This window comes from Chanodichthys erythropterus, chromosome 1, assembly GCF_024489055.1.
Source record: "Chanodichthys erythropterus isolate Z2021 chromosome 1, ASM2448905v1, whole genome shotgun sequence".
Taxonomy (NCBI): domain Eukaryota; kingdom Metazoa; phylum Chordata; class Actinopteri; order Cypriniformes; family Xenocyprididae; genus Chanodichthys; species Chanodichthys erythropterus.
This window is the reverse complement of record NC_090221.1, coordinates 12,265,941-12,285,672: the sequence shown is the minus strand read 5'-3', so window position 1 is coordinate 12,285,672 and position 19,732 is coordinate 12,265,941. Positions and strand designations below refer to the sequence as shown.

Below are 19,732 nucleotides of genomic sequence, written 5' to 3'. Positions count from 1 at the left end.
CAAGCTTGCCTCATACATATGTACATTTCTCAATTAGACACATCCAGGGAGTAACAGGAAAATGTTATAGCTAACAATTTAAGCCAGTATTCCCCTCCAAATAATAATAACCACTCAAGTAAGCAAGAAAAAAAAAAAAATCTATTAAAATTTAAAATAAATGCTGTCTCAATAGCAACCACCATCTATAAAAAGCTTATTTGAGCAGAAAAACATTTATTTTTTGTCCAGAGAAGTTTCCTTTTGGTCAGCAGTGTATAACTAAAAAGTTAACCTTGTGTATTTGTGAAACTGAAAAGTGGGAAAAGTCTTTTCTATGTGTTTTTTGTACACAAAAGGAAATACATTTCTGAAATGTGATTTCCATGGTTTAGACCAGATGGTGATTATGATGATGATGAGACAAAAGGTTTCAAAACAAAAATATTTCAGAAGGTTCAGAAGGTGGACAAGGGACCGGTGAGGTAGTGGAAACACTTGGGCGAGCAGATGGGAGGAACCAGGGTGGAACAGATGACAGTAGAAGCCAAGAAGAATATGATGGGTGGAACCATGGAGGAGAGAATGGTGGGAGGAGCCATGGAGGAGATGACTGTGGAAAGGCCAGTAGAGGAGTAGATGATGGTAGGATCCAGGGAGGAACGGACGGCTGATGAGATCCCAGAGCGACCTAGGAGACGGCCATGAGGGAAGCGACCCACAGCTGCAATGATAGAGGGAGGAGTCTGTGGAAACGAGAGACCTGGTGATGTCAAAGGACATTGCGGAGTCCTGGGGACGAGGGGATGAGGTGCAACCAGGGGGCCGAAGGACTGAGGCAATGCTGATGTGAGTTAGAACCGCGGTGAAGCCTGAGGGATGGAGGAGGCCGACAGAGCCGTATGGGTTGGAGGAATGGAGCACAGCAGACATCCAAGAAGTCTGTGCCGATAGTGTGGTGACGACTGACCAAGGTGGAGCCGGTGGGATGAAGGAGCCAAAGGAACAATGGTCCCAGGTGTTGCTGAGGGTGCAAGGAGACAGGGTGGAGCAGATTGGTTGACAGACCAAGGTGGAGCAAGGGACTTTTTAACACCAGGGTAATGCTAGGGACTGGAAGCCCCTAGGTGGACCAAGGTTGCATGGCAGGGCTGATGGTGGAGCTTTGGGGCTGAAGAGAGTCAGTGGTGGTGGGGCTAAGGGAATGGCTGGCTTTGGTGGAGCATGTAGAAGAGGAAAACTGGGTGTGGAAGCAGGCTCTGTGATGAACAGGGATGCAGAACCTGATTTCACCAAGTGCAACATGTTGAGGGAAAAGTTTACAGTTTATGTCAAGTTTAGGCTTACAACCAGGGTTAAGTGCTTCTACACAATTCTTATTCACCTATCATTTCCCTATGATTTTAGAGACAAGTCTGAACCAAAACCCCTCCTTGAGCGTGATGTTGTCGCAATGTGCGAGGAGGCTGACGCCGAATTCCTTCAAATACTTCTCCAGTAGATTAAAGATAAAAAATCACCTGTTTGGCTTGAGCATGCTCGCTGTGGGAGCTACAGTAATGGAGGCAATCTTCTTTATCTTTACTTTTCAAGTCTGGTATTCTGTCATGGTTTAGTCCAGATGATGAAGCAAAACATTTCAAAACAAAACTATTTATTAAATAAAAAAAATAAAAAATCAAGTAATCCCCAGTTGAGGAGCAGGCAAATGGCAACGTAATAGCATGTATGAATGACAAATACTGGACAGCTCAACTGAGAACAAAGAGAAACTTAAATACACAGTGATGATGACTAAATAACGAATATGTGTGATGACTGAATGAATGTCCCTGACAACTAATGACTGGTGGGAAACTAGAAGAAAGGAAATAGGTAACTGAAAAGAGCCAAACTAAAAGATCATTAAAATGAAACTAAACACACAGATTGAGACACAAATCCACAGTCTTGCATGTCAGGCATCCTGTGACTTCTCCATTTACGGGGAAGGTTTATCCCATTTTTAGTGGTGCTTTCAGTCCAAGCAACTGCACAGTCATCTGGAAATTAAGGCTACCTATTGAGAGCCAAATCCAATTAGATATTTGAGGCAAGATGTCTGACCTTCTTTCACGTCTCTTCCAAGCTCCTTTCATCAGCTTGGCAGATATCACCCCTTCCTCTTCCCCAGAGCAATTTCAAACTACATTTAATAGAACAATAACTTCCCTTATATGTAATAACTCCCTTTTATTTTCTTACCAGCAAATATGCTGAGCCAGTCTACTTCCATCTATAAAGTGAATGTAATAGCCTTGTCTTTGAATAAATAATGCAATGAAACATCCATTATATTTTTTAACAACCTGAATGCAGCAAGCAAACATTCTCTTTCTTCTCGGGCTTGACCCCTCTATTTGCTTTTGCACAATTTTCAAGAAACTGGAAATAATGCATGAATGCATAATGCATGAATGCATGTGCACTTGATATACATCATGTGCTTTATATACATATACAAATGTTCTATACAGCTACTAAAACGATTAACCAAGCAACCTATATTTATGATAATAAAGCATTTTGCCATCTCTATCATGTGTTTGTGACAGCAAGTAATTTTTAAGACAGAAAATAGACACATATTGCAAAAGAAACCTGTGTGGGAGGATTGTCTGTGCATATATGCTCTTCACATTTAAAAACAAAGTAAAGTTTGTTACTGGATAAATCCAGCCATAGACTAAAGGGAAAGACTGATGCTTCAGGACAAAGCAAACTCCATGACTCCTGGGTCTACTGCCTACAGTGTATGTGCCTGCACCTCATGTTTCATTGATCGCCCTCATCTGTTTCTGTTGCCTCCAAATGCATAAAGGGACCACCTCAACATTCTTCAGACGCTTCCATTCCTAAATGTACTGTGGGCTTTCCCACGATGGATGGAATCTTTGTTTTGTGTTGTGGAGCTCATAACCACCTCAAAGGCATTTTAATATGGGGGTGGCTTGTCTGTGAGGATCATCTCTAGAGCAGATGCATCGCCTTGGGCTGGTTGCTCTGGCATGCTTCCTTGTTGTCCCACTGTGGACGGGACTAGCTTGGGATCAGGTCCAGTGCTGGCTGAAAGGCCTGTATTGATCATGGAGGCCTTAGAGAGAAGGTCATATCCCTGCCCGGAAGGCAAGTCTGCACTCTGTACAGCCCAAATTCTACTTCTTAAGGGTTATTGAAGCCCTATGGAATGTCATCTGGCTTCACTTTTTTCTCTCGCTTTACATTTTTACTTCTGGAATGCACTGTAGTTCCATTCTTCTGGATGTTTGATTGCTTGAGTGCCAAGTGTACAAAAAAATCCCCTTTGGTGCAAATGGAGGTGCACTCACAAGTTCAAGAGAACTTCCTCAGTATACACTACTGTTCAAAAATGTACTTTTATTTAGCAAGAATGCATTAAATTGAACAGTGAAGATATTTATAATATTAGAAAAAAAAAAAAAAAAAAAAAAAAGGAAAAAAAAAATCCACAAAAGATATTAACTGTTGTTTTCAACTTTGATCAAATGTTTCTTGATGAAAAGTTTCTTGGAATAAAATACATTTTAAAATATATTCAAATAGAAAACAGTTGTTTTAAATTGTAATAATATATTACTGTTATTACTGTATTTTTAATGAAACATCAATAAAAAATCTTATCAACCCCCCAACTTTTGAACAGTAGTGTATGTAAATTCCTGACAGACTCTGAGCTTGAGGGGATTTTATTTATTTAATAAGATCTGTTGATGGCGATTCTGAGAACTGAAATAAAAAGACTCCAGATCTGTCTTTGTGTTCAAGATTCTGTCAGTCTTGTGTGTCTCTGCCACATCATTCAATCTTGAACATAGCTCCTTTTTGAGTCAAGTCAATAGCGATAACTATGTTCCCCCAAAAGACGTATTCACCAAGCGCTGTATTCAGAAGCCAAGCAATGAATTGACACATGGCTTCTCTCTCAAACATCTAGCAGTCTCATCAATGCTTTTTGATGTTTTGATGTCTGCCAATTCAGTTTTAAGAAATCAATGCTATCCATTTTACTCAAAGATCCCAGAACAAACATTTAGCAGCCTCTTGTGGCCCCCTGCCATCCCCCCCTTTGCATCAGACCTATAGGGAAAGGAAACACTCCGGCATGGAATCGTGTTCTGAAAAGATCTGTTTTCTAAAGTGGAGGGCAAGTGTGCCGCTTCTCATTCACTGAAGAAAACACACTACATAAAGCAGACAGATTGAATCTTGTCATGTATTATTGACATTTTGAGCTTCTTTCTCCTCAGCTATTGACATTAAAATCATATCATTCTCCACAATGCTTTTTTGAATGTTTGAAAGTGCACAAAATAGTTTAAGTTGGCTCAAGCTATGGAATCAGTGTTGTTCTGAACTAGTGACTGACTCTGGAGAAAAGTATTGATTAGTCTATGCAGTCAAAGATTTACTTTTAATTTTATGGTGAATTACAGGGTTAGTTCACCCAAAAATGAAAATTATGTCATTTATTACTCACCCTCATGTCATTCCACACCCATAAGACCTTCGTTCATCTTCGGAACACAAATTAAGATATTTTTGATAAAATCCAATGGCTCGGTGAAGGCTGCATCGCCAGCAAGATCATTTAATTAATGACTGAATTTTTATTTTTGGGTGAACTAATTCTTTAACAGAAGTTTGAAAGCTGAATTTTCAGCATCATTACTGCAGTCTTCAGTCACGTGATCCTTCAGAAATCACTACTGATTTGGCACTCAAGAAACATTTCTAAATATTATCAATGATACACAAAGATGTGTTGCTTTATATATATATATATATATAGATATATATATATATATCTATATATATATATATATATATATATACCTATCTTTACTGTATTTTTAATTAAATAAATGTAGCCTTGGTGAGCAGACGAAACTTCTTTTAAAAACATTAAAAATCTTAGTGGTTCCAAACTTTTGGACTGTACTGTATATATATATAAAGTAAAGAACAGTAATATTGTGAAATATTATTACAATTTAAAATAACTGTGTACTTTTTAAATATATTTGACAAAGTAATTTATTCCTGTGATGCAAAGCTGAATTTTCAGCATCGTTACTCCAGTCTTCAGTGTCACATGATCCTTCAGAAATCATTCTAATATGCTGATTTGCTGCTCAAGAAACATTTATGATTATTTTCAATGTTGAAAACAGTTGTGTACTTCTTTTTTTTTTCAGGATTCCTTGATGAATAGAAAGTTCTAAAGAACAGCATTTATCTGAAATACAAAGCTTCTGTAGCATTATACACTACCGTTCAAAAGTTTGGGGTCAGTAAGAATTTTTATTTTTATTTTTTTTTTAAAGAAATTAAAGAAATGAATACTTTTATTCAGCAAGGATGCATTAAATCAATCAAAAGTGGCAGTAAAGACATTTATAATGTTACAAAAGATTAGATTTCAGAGAAACACTGTTCTTTTGAACTTTCTATTCATCAAATAATCCTGAAAAAAATATTGTACACAAATATTTTGTAAAATTGTACACATTAAATGTTTCTTGAGCAGCAGATCAGCATATTAGAATGATTTCTGAAGGATCATGTTAAATTGTAATAATATTTCACAATATTACTGTTTTTACTGTATTTTTAATTAAATAAATGTAGCCTTGGTGAAACACTAAAAATCTTAGTGGTTCCAAACTTTTGGACTGTACTGTATATATATATATATATATATATATATATATATATATATATATATATATATATATATATATATATATATATATATATATATATATATATATATATATTATTTATTTTTTTTATTTTTTTTCGGAAACCATGATAAATTTTTTTCATGATTCTTTGACTCTTTGATTCTTTTTATTCTTTTTATTCTTTGAAAACTCTTTGTTAAACTCTTTGTCATCACTTTTGATAAATTTGATAAGGTAATAAATTGTAAAAACAAACAAACAAACAAACTTTAGCCAACATATTTTAAATTATCTGTTTTGATGATGGGTTTTCATAACTGAAAATCCATCAGACTATGCATGCTGTGGTCTTTGGAGCCTCTATTGTCCTGTTTCCTCCTGGAAAAAAAAATACCATACTGTGTCTATCGCTGACAATAAAATAATAAACATTGTCTGAAACCTTACTCATTGACTCGCTCTCTTTCACACATACCATCCTGGTGATTCATTTATTCAACGCTTCTCTCATTTTATCCCTCGTTCCCTATGGCGAGAGTCTCAAATGTGAGTCATTGCGGCCTGCCAGCTTATTGTATCTGTCAGTGAGGACTCTGAAGTGACAATTAAGCCTCCTGAAATAGCTTCAGCTCACTCTGTGGTTATGAATTGGGCATACATTTAAGCTCACCTACTGCAGGGATCAAAGTCACATATTGATTTGAATTTGTTGGATAATAATAGGCAATGCATTTGAGGCTAATGCCTGTATGTATCTCTTTTTCTTGCTTTTTTAAATTTTTGAAATAGATGCTTTCCGCAGTCCAAGGCTATTGGCAAGAGTTACATTAGTGAAGTTCCTAAACGTAATTTAGGGAGGAGTGAGCCCATCTAATCTTCCAATCAACAGCCAGAGTATATAAGCAGCTGCTTACCTCTCTTCAGTCTCAGCTGTTTCAGCATCCCTCCACCTCCCCAAACTCCACCTTCATCTCAGGTACCTTGCCCTATGTAATCACATCCTATATTTATTCACTGGGGGGTGTATCAGAGCTCGAGTTGAAGATGCTTCATCGAGCCCCTCCTCAGTGGACAGCAAGCCAAATTAGCTAACCTAATACCCTAAAGATTATATGGGCAAACGAACTCGTTAAACAATGTTAAAATCTGATTAATTATACTGCTGATCAACAGTTAATATAGAGAATGTGAAGCTGTGTCACGTCACATTGCATGCTGGGCCTGTGCCACCATTATGGGAGGATGACCCTCGGTTACTTACACTGAAGTAAGTAGTGTTTTGTTTTTGCCTTGAAATGAAATATTCACATTCTTGATGGCAGATAAACAAAGCAGTTACCCAGAACTCAACACGACGTGACGTCAGCTTCACATTCTCTATTGGGTAACTTACATTTTAGACACTATTGTCCTTTACGTGGTGGAGATACCAACCTGATAATCTATTTCCCTGATAACATTTCAGCAATCATGACCAGCTAATGCCATTTCACTAGTGAAGTCCTAGTCAGGTGAAATCTTTCTCATTCTGATTGGATTATAAGATCTTACTGATTGCTAAAAGGAGGGAAGAATTGCTTCCAATCATTGTGTTCTTGCATTAGCGATGGCTACCTTCAAAGAAAGACATGCAGCCATCATCCTTTAACATCAATGGCCTCAAATGCAAGGAAATTGCTGCAAAGAATATTGCACCGGAAATAACCTTTTACCTGATCATCAGGAACATCAAAGTGAAAGGTTCATTGGCTTCACAACATCACAGAGTGTCCAGCAAGTGCCAGGACTGTCTCCTTCCATAGTCGGCTACAAAATCATGTCACTGCCGGTGCAGAGCTTGCTCAACATCGGCAGCAGGTCGGATCGAGTGCATCTGCAAGCACAATGAGGTGAAGACATTTGGACAATGGCCTGGTGTCAAAAAGGGAGGCAAAGAAGCCACTTATCTACAAGAAAACCTCAAGGACAGACTAAAATTCTGCAGGGAGTAAAAGGATTGGACAGCAGAAGACTGGTACAAAGTTGCTTTGTCTGATGAAGCCCCCTTCCGACGGTTTGGTCCGGAGAAGAAAAGGTCAACGCTACCATGAGTCCTGTGTCATGCCAACAGAGAAGCATCCTGAGACCATCCATGTGTGGAGTTGCTTTTTTATCCAAGGGAGTGGGCTTTCTTACAATTCTGCCCAAAAACATTGACAGGGAAAAAAAGAATGGTACCAAAAACATCCTGCAAAAGCAACTTTTCAACAGCAATTTGCTGAAGATCCGTGCATTTTCCAGCATAATGGATCACCATGTCACAAGGAAGGAGTGATAATGAAGTGGCTCGAAGATCATTACATTGAAATTTTGGATCTGTGGTCTGGCAAATCCCCAGATTTTATTCCCATAACCTGTGGTCAATCCTCAAAAGGCAAGTGGGCATGCAGAAATCCACAAATTGTGATAAAAACCAAGCACTAATAAGGCAAGAATTAATCACCATCATTTAAGATTTTGCATAAAGGCTGATATCCAGCATGCCGGAGCAAATTTCAGATGTTATGAAGAAGAAGGGTCATCACTGTAAATACTGACTCTTTGCATATATTTAATGTTTTTGCCAATAAAACCTTTAAAACATATGAACTTATTGTTGTTTTACAGTATACCACAGAAAGATGTGACGGAATAATGTTTAAATACTGAAGCAGCAAACTTTGTGAAACCAAAAATGTATCACTGCCAATACATTTGGCCATAGCTGCACAATCCATTGTTTGTAACAAAACTAGCAAATGTATTCTAGAATTCGTATGTCAGTGATGAAGCAGCTCTTTATTGTGTATGCAGCTTGTGAAATATCAAAATATGGGAACAATTTTGGATGGAGAGCCTGTCCCCCAGTATTTATAAAAGGCAAGAAACAATCCTGCATTTAACCATTTGAATGGTTGAGGTTTGAAGGAAGCAGACAGGTTTAAAGGCACATTCACACAAAGGAAGATAACTGTACACTGTCAAAAAAAATGAATAAAGTATAACAAAAGGTACTAATCTGTTCTTTTAAAGTACTAAAATGTACCTTTAAGTTACTAATGTGCACCATTTAAGGGTAAGTAAGGTACAAATATGTACACTCTAAAAAATGCTGGTTTAAATCCAACCCAAGTTGGGTTGAAAATGGACAAACCCAGCGATTGGGTTAAATGTTTGCCCAACCTGCTGGGTAGTTTTATTTAAACCAACTATTATTTAAAAATTGCTATATGGCTAGCTTAAAATGAACCCAAAATAGTTGGGAAATTAAAAACCAGATGCAATTAGAGACAACAATAATAGACAAAAGGTGAATGTTTATTAATAAGCTTTAATATTTTATTAATATAAATTTAATAGTTTAATAGTTTATTAATATACATTTATTAATAAGCAATTTAATAAATGTTTATTGTTTAATAATTATTTATTGAACATTAATAAATGTTAATTTCGAACATACTTTGGGTTAATTTTAATTAAGCAATACAGTAATTTTTAAACAATAGTTGAGTTAAATAAAACTACCCAGCAGGTTGGGCAAACATTTAACCCTACCGCTGGGTTAAAACAACCCAATTGCTGGGTTTGTCCATTTTCAACCCAACTTGGGTTGTTTTTAACCCAGCATTTTTTTAGAGTGTACCTTTTCACTTTTGTACCTTAGGGTACCTCCCCAATGACAGCACTGTACCAAAGATATTATTTTAAAAATCATTCTAAATGTAAAAGAAAAGCAGAGTCTACACCACAACTATAATGATGAAGGCACAGAGAAATACAGTAATATCGGTTGGAATCACTTTTTTGTTATTGGTTCTACTGTAGCAGCAAGAACACACAAACACATACAATGACATAGTCAACGTGTAAAATACCAACTACAAAAAAGATCTTTTCAGATTTATAACACAAGCTAGATTAAACCTCAAGGCTTTGGGACGCTTAGCGAATCTTAACACTGGGTTGCTATTGGTGGAAATATATTGCAGCTGTTGCATCTCCTCCTGTGATTGGGTGAACATTAGGGCCTCAGGTAAAATCAAAGATTTAGGTCGGCTGTGGGCTGCTTGCCTGTTTGTGTGGTATTCATATACAGGATTTTGGTGCCGTAGGCAAATTCGTACTTCTGCTGTTTGACTCTGACTTGCCTGGTATCCCACCTCCACCCCCTCGTCAAGGCAGGCCATTGTGTTGCCTATTTCCTTTCTTTTTTACCCTCCTTTCTCTCTCTTCCACTCTCTTGAGGCTTATAGCTCACATATCCCTGGGAATCCCAAATTTCTCATTTATTCATGTGCCAGCCCACTCTCTCTTTCTCCTTCCATTGCTTTTTTCATCTTTTTTCCTCTTTGCTCCCACACATATTTCACTTTCTCCTTCTCACTCTCTTTTTGTAGCCTCGTTGCAAAATTACAGTCTGTTATTGATGACTAAAGCACAGTTTTAAAGCCAATGTTCCCCTTGGGTCACCCTCTTCTAGTTAAATCTATCAATCACTTACACATACACACAAACTGACAGTGCGACTTGCCAGAAGCAGAAGTTTTGAAGCGAACGAACGACTGCGTTCAACTTGCAAACCACAAACCTCAGTGGAAGAAACACCTATGAGTACGCAAAAGAACAAAGTAATGATTAAAAGAAAGCCAGGAAGTCGAAGAAAACGAGAGACACCTCAAACCCTCACACAGCCTGCGGCTCATGTACTTACAACAATCTCTAACAGCTCAAATCTCTGCCAACGCTTTCCAATTGCCTGTCCTCATGAACTCATTTCACAAACAGCAAAGACAATCGCTCATGTTTTTCCTTTCCCTCTCGACTTCTCTTTGTCGGAGGGACCCTGCTGAAATGAGATTACTGTGGTTGGTGTTGGTGGATTTTGCCTACAGGGGGCTGGGGTTTGTGAGAGGAGAAGATATGAGGAAAAAGACTGAGACTCTGAGGGACAGCGAGCACAATCGCCTCCCTGTGCCGCGTAGCACCGATTGGACACGGCCCTTTGTAAGTGGGCAGAAATGACGACTCGTAGAGAATCCGGTATTATTACACTTTTACAATCAAGCAGCCCGACTCGCCGCAAATGGCTTCGACACAACATCAAGATGTCTTCATTTGCCTCCAGTCCCTGAAACCAATCCAGAGACACTCCATAGCACCTTCATAAATAAGCAAAAGCACAAATAACACAGATAACATGAATTATTCAATGTTCTACTGGCGAAACAGAGAGGCAACCTAACAGACTTTGACAGAGGACTCAAGATACACAAGTGGGTGGGGGGAAGTAATAAAGATTCAAATAACCTTGCTTAGGCTACAATCAGCTCAGCTAAGCCAAAAGATGTTGTGTTTTTTACCGAGTACTGACACGTACTGTATGAGACTTTAAATTAGTGCCGTGCAGCACCCTGCATTTTTAACAGGCTGCATGTGTGTAGCGCGTAAGGCCGCGCATCGATCCGCTCAGGCCGCAATAGTCTCCCTCAGCACTTTTAAATCACTTAGCATCGCTCCGTCCCATTATGACTATCCCTGTATGTGCAATTCATAAAGGATATGTCAAAGAAGTCTGATGCAAACCCTCCATTGGATCGGTCGCCTCCTGGAGGTGCTCACGTTATGATTTACAGTCTGGTTAACAAAGGCAAACTCTTGGCTTTCAGGCTCCTGCATGTGATGATGTAATGAGGGTGACGCAGAGATAGATGGTCAAGCTAAATGGGTCCTGTCTGAAAATCAAATGATCTCATGTCTGAATGATGGGGTGGTCTCCTCCTCAGTGGTTATCAAGAGTGTGGCTCCGCTGGAAGTAAAATCTCAGACACAGACCATCGCTCTTCAGGATTCATTGAATGTGAACAATTACCGTTGAGTAAAGAAAGCAAAAATTAATTGATCACCTTTTGATAGTTTGGATAACCTTCCAGCTTAAAACATCAGATACACTCAAAATTATCCTCTTTTTGTAGTTGATCCTGAATACTGTAACAAGTTTGAACACATTTTTGAATTGGATATACGTTGAAACTTAGAATACAGACATATGGACAGAATAGAATACATAAAAGTATTTACGTATCAGTTTTAGAAATGAAATAAAATCTTCATGAATCTACAATTGAATTCTACATTCAATTAACCTAAAAGCATATGCTAATACAAAGTCGTTAATATGTACACTATTAGTTGTCAATGCATTAAAAATGAAATATTCAGTGTCTATGAAAAAACACTTTACGTACAAAGACCTCAGATTAATGAGATCATGTTGTTCAGCCCCATTTTTTCATCTCAACATGATTTCTTGTCTCTCTGTTGTCCTTTCATGGTAAAAATCTGCAAATGTTTCTTCTATGTGCTAACAAGCTGCATGGATGCAGTTTTGGATTCCCAGCATTTACTGGGGCATGACTAATTATGGTGGCATCGTTTGACCATTTGCCATTTTTATTTACACTGCTGCTGATTTCGCTGTCACGTTTAGTAACTTGATGTCTCGCAATGTCAGGGTGAGTTTGTTCCTCTCCTCAAAATAATCTGTTGTTACCCTTGTCATCTTTCAGGCAGCAATTGCTGATGTCTGCGTGTGGCATTCGTGTGTTTCATCTCATACTACACGTGTGTATAAGATATGAGTGTCCATGTGATGGTAGTTTAAAACACTTTGCTCTTCATGAAAATGTCTTACGAGAACACATTCGATGAATCACATTATATTTAAAACAATTTAAAGAAACAAATGCATACTTTTATTTCTAAACTTGCCATTTTAAGTTCGTTCAGATGTTTTTTTTTTTGTTTTGTTTTTAACATAATACATTAATCTCCATAAAGCAGTGCAAAATGTTGCCTTCATTTTTTTAAAGCTCTACAGTTTTTTACATTTCAGTGCTTGCCTTAATAAAAGCCGATTGAAGTGACAGTTAGTGAAGTATTTATGATTGCAGCGATCCCACTGGTGTCAATTACTGACCAAAGGCAAAAGTTAACAAAATCTCAAAACAAAAGAGGCCAATTACAGTTTATCACAAATGTTTCAGCCAATTTGCATTAGAAGGGAGATGGGTATAATATGACCCGAGAGGGAGAGAATCATAAGCAAGCATGCAAAATAACAAGAAAGCAAACATTAAGAAGAAAGTGAACAATGTTGGATACCTTGCTTAATTAGTTGCACATGGATCTTACAAATGCATGTTTATATAATACCATTATAAGGAGAATGTCAGTGGATGAGTTTATGCATTTCATTAGTTCATCCTATACGAGTCTTATTTAGTGTTACAAGTGTTAAAATTAGATTAGTACTTGTATTTTTCAGATGTATAATCTTACAACAAGTATACTGTAAAGCCATTAATCTAATATGGATTAAGGTTTGTTAATATTAGATTAAGGTCTAATATTAACAAAATACTTCATAAAAGTTAATTACTGTCATCATGAAATGGAAATTGCGTCTTTTCTTCCTTATTGTGACGTATATCCAAGTGAAACAGCTTCCCGAACAAGAAAAAAATGTAGGGTGGGACTTGATTTTCTCTATCTGGAATTGATTGGATGGTTGTGGTTTGCTATTGCTGTCATGTCATGTGAGTGACAGGTTGTCCCACCCTCAGTAAACATCATCAAAGAAAAGATAATAGTGCAAGGAGGGGAAGTTATTTTGATAAAAGATTATGAGGGCACATGATTAAAAAAAAAAAAAAAAAAAGAGTATTCCATAAAATATTCCATAAAAATATAAATTTTCCATTTTTATTTCATGGTGACTTTAAGCTTGTTATTTATTTTAGTGTAAATTAAAAAAAAATAAAAAAAAAAAATAAAAAAAAAAAAGCATTAGACAAGCTTACAACAAGTTTACCTGCAGTACAACCTGTTATCTCATTATCAAACCCTTCATATTTGCCTTCGCATTTGCCTTCATTTAATAAATCAAGCTGTCAGAAAGGAAATAAGTGACTAAATTTGATCTGCTAAAATTAGAACTATTGACTTCGTGCTTGCTTGCGAGTTTGTGCTTTTTCCATTTGTCATGTCACTTCTCCGAGAACATTGCCACAGGCGAGGATGACATGGTCCCCCCTTGCTCACAGATGGGTAATTGTAAGTGGGGGAACTATGGAATGATGGGTAGAAATCAATAACACTAAAAGACTTGTTCAGGCGAGAGATGTGAGATGATACCATGATGCCAAAAAAAGTCTCCTTTCAAGAGCACTCTTGAGACGTTCTTCTGCTTCGGCTCCTTCAGTGATGAGAAAGAAGAATGTCACTGACCCAGAGTCCTCCAGCCTCCTCCGGAAGAACACATTGTGGTTTATGCATTCAGCTCAGCATGACAATATTTCCACCATAATATGAGACCATTAAACCAAAATGCTGCTTTTTGAGCATGCCCTCGCACAACATTACCATTTAAATGCAGTATCTTTTATAATTCTTGCTTCAAAGGGAAAGTCTTGTTTGACATCTAGCACACAGGCCATTTACTCACCCATTGTACCTTTCTGCCAGCATATAGCCATGTGTCTGCTGCCCTCAGTAACATCCGCTTTCTTCGCAAGCACATTAGAATGGATGCGTTTTCACTAATGGCCCACTCTACACCTCGCCCCCACAATGTGGAGAAATGCATTAAAGCTACACCAATTCAACTTACATATTGATGCCAACTGTGGGCCACATGCTTTTCCCTTTCATCCACCCCCTTCCATCAACTCTCTCTTCAATGATGAGTGTCATCCAGTTAGACTGGCAATTAGAAAAGGAAAAGGTACATGTGCATTTGTTCTGAGAGGAATTTGATTAAAAAGTGTTGGGTGCCTGGGATTAATGTACTGTTCTCATGGTATTATTATATTGTATTGTTCCACCTCACAATGTGTGTGCATATATCGGGAGAAAATAGAAACAAAACAAAGGAACAAAGCTGCCCAGGGGAGTTTGCGCTGGCGTTTTAAACTTTTACACGAGCTGCAATAAAGGTGAAATTCAATAAAAAGTGTAAATGATGAAGTGATGTAAACTGCATGTTCTGCTGTACTTTTTAGAACACTTCACCAACACTAAAGCACTGCATTTTAAACGGCTGAACTATTTGCTACTTGATTTGCAAGGGCTGATTTGCACATCTAACTGGATGATGCTTTTGGTTTGATTGTGAAGCTGCCAAAGTGGCACCAGTGTGGTGATTTATAAAGGTTTTGAAAATGTATAATGGATCATTCAGAAGACCATTAGCATTCTGGTTGAAGCAAAAACGGAAGAAATAAATAAAATATTAAATCTCAAAGAATGCTTCAAATGTAAATGTCAAGTTAAACCTACACAACTGTACATTGCTGCAAATTTGAAATCTTAATGAATGTATCTTGTCAAGGTACACCTATACAATGCTGCAGAGAAAGTTGCACTGCATGCTTGTGATGCCATTCTTTCAACTACATTATGGCATGTGGAGGATGCTACAGGCAGCGGATCATTTATAGCCTTTTCTCACAGCAGCTGGAATAATTAAACTTATCATTTTTATGGCGCATTGTAATCTAGAAAGGAAGAGTTTGGTTCTAAAACGCAATAACTCCATTTTGATTATAGTAAAAAGGTGTTTTCTTTACCAAGAAAGTGGCAAGATGAAAACCACTATTTTCTGTTTCAAACTTTCACATAGCATCTTTTGGTTATAAAAACATTAAAAATTCAAATCTACATTTTGATTTTAAAAATTTTATTATAAAAACATATTATTTTTCTCCCAAAATGCAATAAATCCATGACATTTTTTTGTTCCAAAATGCAATTAATCCATCAATATAAAAGTTATTTTTCAAATTGAAAATACACAACAAAGCAAGTTAATTCACATATATGACTGAGTCTAAACTTTGCCAATATTTATTTTATATACAGGCATTTTACTAAAAATACATTCAGCCGTTGCTCCCAAAATGAATTCAACGGATCATCTTGTTAATGTTATAAATTATTTGTCATCACCGATTAAAGAGTATCTGGCGCCACCGCATGGTTAAATAAACACATTTGCCGAGTACATTGGTATTAAAACGGCTTTTTAAAAAAGCCTTCAATGTTTACAGAGGGTGGAATGGTGCGCTGTGATTGGTTGAGTGGATATATCACATTCTGCAGAAAAAGGAGACTGGCATTTGTCGCGTTTTGGAAAGAAAGGAAGAAAACATGACAGAATAACATGACGGATATCACATTTTGCGCAAAATTGATAAATTACTTTTCAATACCGACCAGATACAATACTGATTTTGGTGGAAACTCAATTTTTTTGAAAATGGCGTTTATCATGTTTTGGAACCAAACTCTTCAAAGGTCCAAACGACAGTCATCAGTGACAACTGGAGATTCACCCATAGTCAAAATCAAAAGGCTTCGGACTGCAGAGTGGCTACTGAAATTGAAAACTACAGGTAACACTAATACACACTAAAGGCATGTAGTCACGCAATGCTGATATTGTTAACAAAGTATAACAATAATAATAATTTTCATGGTTTGATGCGATTCGAGCTAAGCGATCGATAGATTTAATCACCATTGGTAGCGCGATTTATTGTATTGTTTTTTTTTTTTTTTTTTTTTTTATCAGTTGGTCAGAACAAAAGTGGCAGACATGTTATGTTCAGATGACATTTTCTGGTGAAAATCCTTATTTTGATCAGACGTGCAAGACAGAATCTGTGATTCCAAAGTGTAGTATCCACTGGTGCTCCTCTAAACATACTCCTCAAAACATAAGATTCATCCTCACTGAGGAGCCATGCCGACGCACAACCCACGTAAAGATGATAATTCTGCAAATAACTGCAATTTCAGATTTCAAACAGAGATGGCGACAAAGAGGCAAAACTTACATACTGCAGCTTTAAAATAAAATATTTATTCAGAATAAGGAGAATTTTTTTAATAAAATGTTAAAATCCTAATATTTTTTTGTCATTTGACTACGAAATTAGAAAGAAAAAAATATATATTTAATGGCTACACCACTTGACACATATTATTTATTTTTTGCACTTGTAAGTTGCTCCATACATATCTGTGAACGCATCATGTAAACTAGATCTCAATTTTCTTTGGGCACATACACATACAACATTTTTTACAAGATATACATACAAGATTTTACAAAAACATACAGGATTTTGTCAAACATTTACAGACTATGGGGATTTGCATGTGTTTCTACATCACAGATGGCTGTGAAACCTTAAATCAACTTGTGAAAGCCACACAGTATCAGAGTGACGTCCCCTTATCCTTTGCATTACTCTTGGCGAAATGAGGACTGTCATGTACTCAGGGCAATGTCATAAGTACTGAACCAAGGCATTGATGACATGCCCATTATTGTTGTTGGCAACACGTATTTATATAAAGCCTTTAGTGTCTTTTTGCACCAGGGGTGAAAATTAATGAAAGCCTCACTTTGCGAATCAGGGCAGAAACAAATTTACACTTAGCAAAGTTCAATTTGTTGCACGACAAAAGAGGTTGCTGTGGTAAACCATTATCATAGATTATTATGCAGAATGTATCTTCCAGGGGTTTATGATCCATGCAAATGGAGGCATCAGCATATCGTTGCATATTTCTGCGCCTAATGGATGCCTACACATCTATGCGATAATAATGATTATAATGCAAAATTTCCCCCCTCCCTCTCAGCTAAGCCAACCTTTGGCACCTTGCATATTAACCCAGTGCGAGTCAGACTGGGCAGGCCCAAAAGCAGAGAGATTTCTCTATGTGTGAAAGTGTGTTAAAATAGAGCGAGAGGTCAGGGATAGCTGTAGACGGTTTGGATAGGGGTGCAAATGGTGGTCCAGAATTTGTCTGTGGTGATATTTTACGAGTGAGACGAGGAAATGCTAGTGAACTATCTGCAATCATAGAAGAGTTATTTACAGAAACAGAGAGAGAAAGACAAATTATCGTATCAATTATTTCATGGCCTGTACTGTAACTATCTCAGCTCAAATAAAGAATGAGTATGTGTCAGTAATTAGCAAAAATGTGCTAAAAACTTAACGCACTAGAAAAGGTCAAGTCATTTGGGAGGACTTATAATTAGATTTGTTTCTTCTGGCTGAACAAACATGCGTTCTTTTGAGAAATAACACCAGAAAGGTTAATTACACTGTCATCATCATAGCAAATTAATATGTTTTTTATATATCATCTATTTTTATAGATGTATAGATTTTATGAATGTTTTTTTAGATTCAAATATTGTGTTACCATTACTTAATGCTATCAATAGTGACTGGCAGATGGGAGCAGAATGTTTGGAACATACTTAAATTAACGCTTTAATTTAACTTCAAAAAGAAAAAGTTAAACTGACTTAAAATGAACGGTTGTTTTTCAATTACCTTACCACATGTGTATTCAAGTATAGGAACATCTGTGCTCAAGGTATTCACATATGTCGATATTCAGCCGCATGACTGTGAGTGCGAACATTGCTTTTATACAAAAGTTCAATAAACAAGATGTCAATATTGAATAACTTACATTTAAATACAGTGTTGTGAGTTACTTAGTTTATTTTTTCTTTGCAAATAAAAATATATTCAAACAAAGGTAGATCAGAATTTATTCTTGGGTGACTTTGAGCAACATACAGTAGCTTAGTGGTGTTTCGTTCCTAAATAGATCAGTCTTTTTGAACGAATGGCTTAAAGGGATAGGTCACCCAACAATAAAAATTCTGTCATCATTTACTCACCCTGAAGTAGTAGGTTTGGAACTACTACAGGGTGAGTAAATGATGACAGAATTTTCATTTTTGGGTGAACTATCCCTTTAAGACCACAAAATCAACAGACAAGCAGACTGAATTAAAGGTGCAGTACGTGATTTCTGAGAAATGCTGTTGATATTTGAAATCATCAAAACAAACATGCCCCTACCCAAAAGGATCACACCCCTATCTTGAAAGCTCCGCCCCAAAATTCACAAACATTTTATGTGGCACAGGCAAGCACCACGCCCCTTACTGCTGATTGGCTACAAGTGTATTTTGATGCTCCCTCCAATCCCAAATGTGTTTTGGGGCCACTGTATATACCGACATGATGAGGCTTATTTTTATTACTATTACGATTAAACTGCTACTATAATATAGCATTGATCAAATGTCATCTCAAAGCCTTCTGATAACAGACTCAGAACTACCTGCTGTAAAAGTGTATCAGCAGAACAGAGGGTGGGGGCACAGGAAGTTTTTTTCTCCCCCTTCATGAGCACAGAAACATATCAGTCATTTAAATGAATGATCTCCCTCACGGTGCACAGACAGCCAGGACCCAGCGGGAGACCCTAATGTGCCTGATTGAAAATGAACAGAGCAGGAAGCTCGCTACAGTGCAGAATCATAATACAATTAGCCAGGGAAGATTGCCACATTAGTCTTCCTGCCTTCATAGAGCACAAAAAGAAGGCCCTCTTTGTTTCTCTCGCTCTTCCTCCTTTATTGTTCACATACAAGAGTCATTATTGCAGTAGGACAAGAGAACAAAAATATTTAAAGGAAAAGTGAGAGTGCACAGGTTTCACCTAAGGACAGTGTTCAGAATAATGGTATGCATTTGTGTGTGCATTAAAACATGGCTGTGTGCCTCCGAGTTATTTGTCATTACAGTATTTCTTTGCGCCTGAAATGAAAAGCCTATTTCACTATTAATGAGATCAAATTTGGCTTGTGAAACACACCAAAGCGGTAGCAGGGGACTTTGAGGAGTTTTAAATCTCGTTTCTTCCTCTGAGACTGAGACATAAAATATAGACTGCTGATAATCATTATTCAACCTGCTGGCAGAAGCAATAAAATTTGTTTCTCTTTTCACTTTTTTTTTTTTTTTTTAGTTCATCCCTTAATTTTTTCTTTTCACTCTGAGATTTCAGTCCTTATCGGTTCAGGGGTTTTGGCTGCGAGCCAAGTA

The 19,732-nt window shown here is 37.1% G+C and overlaps 1 protein-coding gene across 1 annotated transcript in view; it reads right to left on the bottom strand.

The window, feature by feature from the left end:
• Positions 1 to 437: 437 nt before the first annotated feature.
• Positions 438 to 19,732, bottom strand: part of LOC137030297 (uncharacterized) — a 29,792-nt gene continuing 10,497 nt past the window's right edge. The window contains exons 3-5 of the mRNA XM_067400561.1: positions 1,094 to 1,262; positions 841 to 1,003; positions 438 to 725 (exon numbers count right to left, since the gene is read on the bottom strand). Of these exons, the coding sequence (XP_067256662.1) occupies positions 438 to 725; positions 841 to 1,003; positions 1,094 to 1,262 (620 nt within the window). The remainder of the gene's footprint in view (positions 726 to 840; positions 1,004 to 1,093; positions 1,263 to 19,732) is intronic.